At 45.3% G+C, this 6,008-nt stretch overlaps 2 protein-coding genes across 2 annotated transcripts in view; one reads left to right on the forward strand and one right to left on the reverse strand.

Moving 5' to 3' along the window:
• Positions 1-358: 358 nt before the first annotated feature.
• LOC102283176 (2-acylglycerol O-acyltransferase 2) overlaps positions 359-6,008 on the reverse strand; it is a 22,642-nt gene continuing 16,992 nt past the window's right edge. Inside the window, 1 exon segment of the mRNA XM_070383085.1 lies at positions 359-669. Coding sequence (XP_070239186.1) covers positions 359-669 — 311 coding nt within the window.
• LOC102279126 (lysosomal enzyme trafficking factor) lies at positions 1,154-2,152 on the forward strand. The gene has a single exon (XM_005907625.3). It carries the CDS (start codon positions 1,305-1,307, stop codon positions 1,794-1,796), a length of 492 nt encoding a protein of 163 aa, XP_005907687.2. The 5' UTR covers positions 1,154-1,304; the 3' UTR covers positions 1,797-2,152.

Below are 6,008 nucleotides of genomic sequence, written 5' to 3' on the forward strand. Positions count from 1 at the left end.
TTGCCTTTCTTTGGGATTGGAATGAAAACTGACCTTTTCCAGTCCTGTGGCCATTCCTGAGTTTTCCAAATTTGCTGGCATATTGAGTGCAGCACTGTCACAGCATCATCTTTCAGGATTTGGAATAGCTCCACTGGAATTCCATCACCTCACTAGCTTTGTTCGTAGTGATGCTTTCTAAGGACCACTTGACTTCACATTCCAGCGTGCCCCAAATTCCATTCACCCAGATTCTCTGGGTCTCAGATGTAATGCAAGCTTTCAGCAATATGACCTTTGAGACTTAATCCCTTTAGTCACAAAATCTTCTTTCTAGAATTTTCTCTGGGTATTTGGGCCTGAGACAGTGCATCTATCATCAACATACAATCTTCATTGTCAATGGATTGAGATTCTCCCTGCCAAAATAGGATCTGCATTTGTCTCTGCAGTCTTCCCTCCAAACTACAATCCTTGCCAATCTCCAGTTGAACCCAGAGCCCTCTCCCCAATACCCATGCATCAGGGCGAGCCTGATGAAGCCCTTGCGGTTCTGCAGCACCAGCTTGTAGGCTCCAGGCGTGGCATTCAGTGACTCCTGGACGCCTCCAACAACAATGGACAGCAGGTTGCTGCCTCCTTTCCTGCTCAGGATGTGAGCAGTGCTCTCCTTGTCTGATGAGACCAGCCCTGGGGAGAGAGGAAGGTGGTCACCTGCAGAGTGAAGGGGGCAAGCACGGTTCAGGACTATGTTGCCTGGGCTCTACCCGACTCTCCTGCCAACAGGGAACTCCCTTTTCCCAATTCTCCCACCAAGCACATCACTAAGCACAGACCTGTGGGAAATGCTTCTTTGGGTCTCATCTCCTTGTCTACTACACATTCACTTGAAAGAAGTACAGAACAGTTGGCCACCTTCCTTAAAACCCTTCCTCATGGGACGGGAGGTGAGACCCGGGACCTGCCCAGCTCTGCAGCCTCGGCCGGTGGCCGCTGCCCGGCACTGGGCTCTCGGCGCTGCAAGGCGGAGAGACCCGGGTCTGGAGCCGCCTGCGCAGCCCTGGTCGCGGCCTGCGGTCCCTGCTGCGCGACCGGGGGCGGGGCCGGCTGCAGGGAAGGCCCAGGCGTCGGGGGAAGCCTGCCGGCTGGGCCGACCGACACAGGCTGGGGCTCGGGCAGCAGCGACGGGGGCCAGCCCCCCGCGTGACCGGCTGCAGTCACGCTGTGCTTAATCACACTCAGTCTTTGCTCCAGGCTGGCCGTGCTCACCATTCTCCCAGCCGGTGACCCCGGGGGATTTCTTTTATAGTGGCTTTTTCTCTGAAATGCCAAAGCCACCCGATTATTCAGAACTGAGTGACTCTTTAATGCTTGCCGTGGGAACAGGAAGATTTTCGGGACCACTGCACAGAGCATGGAGAATGATGAATTTCCGTCAGTGGATGGGATGGATCGGAGTGGGATTGTATCTATTAGCAAGTGCAGCAGCATTTTACTACGTTTTGGAAATCAATGAGACTTACAACAGGCTGGCCTTGGAACACATTCAACAGCACCCAGAGGAGCCCCTTGAAGGAACCACGTGGACACACTCCTTGAAAACTCGGTTGCTCTCCCTGCCTTTTTGGTTCTGGACAGTTGTTTTTCTGATACCTTACTTACAGATGTTTTTATTCCTTTACTCTTGTACAAGAGCTGACCCCAAAACGGTGGGCTACTGTATTATTCCCATATGCTTGGCAGTTATATGCAATCGCCACCAAGCATTTGTCAAGGGGTCTAATCAGATCAGCAGACTACAACTGATTGACACATAAAATCCGTCATCATTTTTTCCTTACAAGTACAAAACTGCCAGTATGATATGGAGCCTGATCACAAGACCGCAGTTGCTTCACAGATCTCAGGAAGTTGTGGTGGGGTAGAAGCTTTTTAAAGAATGTGGCTAGGGGGCTAACTTTATCTGAATAATGAGTTTTTAGGTAAAGACTGAGAATCAGTACTCCAAAATCATGTGGATGACTTCAGATTTTGGAAGTAAAATTTTATCTGTTATTTGCATTCCTTAGAAACTTGAATAAGTACCTGGACTCATATTTTTATTTTACTGTGCAACATAGTGATAATTCAGAAAATTTTCCTTTGGGGAAAAATGAATATGAACATTTCCATTGTGTTTAATGTAAAAAGGTCCAAACATGGTCATAAAATTTAAATTTTATACAATTACTTGGCTTGCTTTAAAATTCTTCAAACTAAAACACCAGTTCATCCCATTGTAGCTAAGGCACTATGCTCGTTTGCTATCAGCTTGTGAGAAATTGGTATGAAATTATTGAGGCGATGGGTGTCTTGAGAAGCAAAATGTGATCTTCCTTTTGGGAATGCTACGGGTGCTGTTCCTTAGCTAGAATTATTAATGCAATAAAAAAAAAAAAACTACTTGGGAAAAGACTAAATGGTTGAAAGCTGAGCAATCTAACACATAGAAAATGGAAACAAGGTGTTCAATGAAAGTAGTCCAATCCCTGTCAGATGTGTGCTATCTAAAGGATGCTCTCAAGTCACCATCCCTCTGATTTTCTTTTCTGCCTAAAGTCTAGTCTTCAGGCAATAGGTTAACTGCATGGAGATGTGATCCCTGTACCGCCTCTTGCATTTGTACTCACTACCTCATGTCTGGTAACAACACAAATAACTGAAAAATGGAAACCTAGATTTTAGGAATTTTTTTTTTCTGGTTGAGATCAAGATATATTTTTATAGTTATGTCATCAATACCAGAGAAATGTTTTACACTGATTTCTAATAAGAATTGTAACATTTTTTGGTGCTTCTCTTGGGCTCTATTCTAAGAGCTTTAACATGAATCAACTCATGTAGTCCTCCAACAGCCCTATGAGATAACAGTTATTATTATCCAGATTTTACAGATAAGGACAGTGAGCAGAAGTTCTGTAACTTGCTGAAGGTCACATAGCCAAGAAGCAAAGCCAGAGCCTAACCCGGCATCTGATGCCTTTATTCCTAATCCCTGAGCTGTAGGGCTTCTCACAGATGACAGATGTTTCAGCACTGGGTACTGTCTGCCTAACCATGCTAATAAATGGAAAAGAACTGAAGAAAGGTTTTTCTCTTTGTATGAGCTACTGAAAATCAAAGTCTTCAAGCAGCTTTAAGTCAGGTTTGACCAGAATGGAAGGCTGGGCATTCCATAGGAAGCTTTTACTTGAAAGATAAAGCAGGTGTCCTTGGCACAATCAGATTCTTCTCCAGTAGTCTCATTTCTGTCCTTTACTACTTCCAAAGGTCTAGTTACTGAAATGTTTTTTTGCTACAAGACACTGATACACTGAGTCTTCAAATTAAATAACAGTTTGAAATACATGTTTTTGCAAGGGACAGGTAACCAAATCACTTGCATCTTTTGAGTACTTACTAAAAGTATGCATGGCTGCAGGCAGATTCCTGAGATATACAGATTCATACTGCATGAGAGTTCTATGATGCAAGTATGTGTTGGGACTAGTACCACCACCTTACAGAAGAGGAAAATGAGGAAGCCTGAGGCACACAGAATTAATAACTTGCTGTTGGTCACACCGCTAGTGGAAGAGCCAGGATTTGAACCCAGGATATCTGGCTCAGATCTCCAGCTATATCATTCTACTGTACTGCTTATCAAAAAAAGGACATAATTTAAGAAGAGTCATTGCACAGTTTCTTGTTTTATTTATTTGATTTGTCCTGAGGCAGTGCTAGTTTGGAAATCGTTTAAGAACATTATTTCCATCACTTTTTGTTTTACAAATGATGTAATGAAAGGTTTGTGAGTTTGCTATTTGTCTTGTAAAGTAGTAATTCCGTATTTTATTGAGGGAGACTTTCTTAGACTTAAAATTCTAGTAAACTCTCCCACATACTGCAACTAGAGAGTAGCCCGTTTGCTGCAACTAGAAAAAAGTCCATGCAGCAGCTGAAGACCCTGCACAGCCAAAAATAAAGAAATAAAGTCATTAAAAAAAACACCACCACTACAGTTTTAAAGGGAAAAATGTGATTCCCTTAGAATTTGATTCTACTTCAAACAAAGCTTTCATAATTAAAAAGCTTTTCTTTGGGGAAGTGGAATCATCAGATAAAGTGCTCTGAAGTGACAGCACCCAGAGAATAATCAAACCTGCACGTTTGTTTACCATGAGTTGTGTTAAAGTCTTTGTTAAAATTATCTACTGTTGATTTCCTTCTTGATGGATTTAATGTTCTCAATCTCTCTAAAACACTGGCAGAAAAGGTTACCACAATACCACATGTCTCGTTTTTGCATCAAATAAGTGCCATACTTTATAAGTTCTCCAATATGTTTATAATGTTCTACATAATTCTAGACCATGGTGGGGAATCATCATGCATTGATATTTTTGTTTTGATCTAAGGCAGTGAGTGGGTCTTGAACTCTGTCTGAATATTATAATCACTCAAGGAAATAAAAAAACTGCAAAACTCATATAAACAATGCCAGGGTCCCTTCCCAGCTATCAATCCCTGGGAGAGGGGCCAAGGCAATCATGTTTTGAGAGCTCTTCAAGCAAGTCTGTTAGGGTTGAGAGTCACTGGGCTGGAGTGTTGTTATTTTTTTCTTTCTTTTGGGCCAGGGGTTTTTATGCACCATGAAGCCTCAACTGTTAGTCACTGAGAGCTCTCTCTGGAACAGCGTTAATAAACATTTCATGGTAGGCTCACGCCAAAAAAAAAAAACAAAAACAAAAAAAAAAAACCCATCCTCATGCCTTCAGCCCTCATCATCCTAGGATAGAAAGAGTGGCAGGGGCATGTCACCCCCTGACATGCTGTAATCCCTGTAGACAGGGGCCCAGAAACCCCAGTGCAGCAGCATCAGATGCGAGCAGAAGCCCGTGCCCTCCGTGCACAGGTTGGTAAAAGTTCCAGTGGCAAGGACCCCATGAGAGTGGAAGCCAGCAAGGTAGTTCCAGGAGGGATCCAGGTTGGCGGTCTAGACCAGCTGAAGAACAGCAACCTGGTGAATCAGGGCCGCACCTTGTTCCACTGCTGGTCCACCTGCTGATTTTCTGTACGGACCTCTTCTGTGTCCCCTGAGCCCAAGTGCTATAAACCCCCATGTGAGTGTCCTGAGATTAGATACAGCCTATCTGGGGAGCCTAGTCCCCATTGCAGGCCGGGAGCAAAGGAGATGCTCTGGGAGACCGTAGAACAGAGGGAGAGAACAGACCCATGAATGGATGAAGCTGATACAGCCCACCAGGGAAGGAAGGCCCCCTGCCCAAGGCAGAGGTGAGACTCCTGGGAGGGTGACAGGGACCCAAGCCCCTGTCCTACATGAAACCCTGTCCCAGGCAGAGCCCATCCAGAATGAAGGAGCCACTTCAGGAGGGAGTGAGCATCTCTCCAAGGACTGTGACAGCTGGAGTTCTGTCCTGGGTGGAGGGCTGGACCCTTGAGTCACTATGACTCAGTGTAAGAGACCCCAGGGTGCTGAAGGTAGGGCTGGGAGGAGGGGCATGAAGTCTCTAGTGGTGCCCACAGGTGTGGGTGGAGAAGGGCCAGGGAGCTGTCATGCCAAGTCTGTAGGACTTCCTGATACCAGGTCACAGCCTGCCCACAGCACTTCACACCTGCTCAGGCCTTGGTCTGTGGAGACACTGCTGCTCCGGGATAATGATATCTTACACAGAAACCCAGCTCCTGGACTGATCTTCAGCATGAGGGGGAAGCAGTTGTACTTGGGGATATCCTGATTTTCCACCATTAGCTCTTAGGAAGCCCATAGGGTGCATTTGGAAAACTCCAGTGCTCAGAAGTAAGTCTCCTACTTTTGCTAGAAACTCTACCACTAGGCAGTGGCTCATAGAGTCACAGTGCAAATGCTTTTAATGTGGAGTAAACCCAGCAGAGTTGTTAGGAAAAGGAATGTTGTTTGCCTGCCTTCAAGCCAGCAGCCACTGTAGCTGCTGCTGACAATGGGCCTTGAACTCAAGAAGGTTACAATG

The sequence above is a fragment of the Bos mutus genome, chromosome 15, assembly GCF_027580195.1.
Source record: "Bos mutus isolate GX-2022 chromosome 15, NWIPB_WYAK_1.1, whole genome shotgun sequence".
Lineage (NCBI taxonomy): Eukaryota > Metazoa > Chordata > Mammalia > Artiodactyla > Bovidae > Bos > Bos mutus.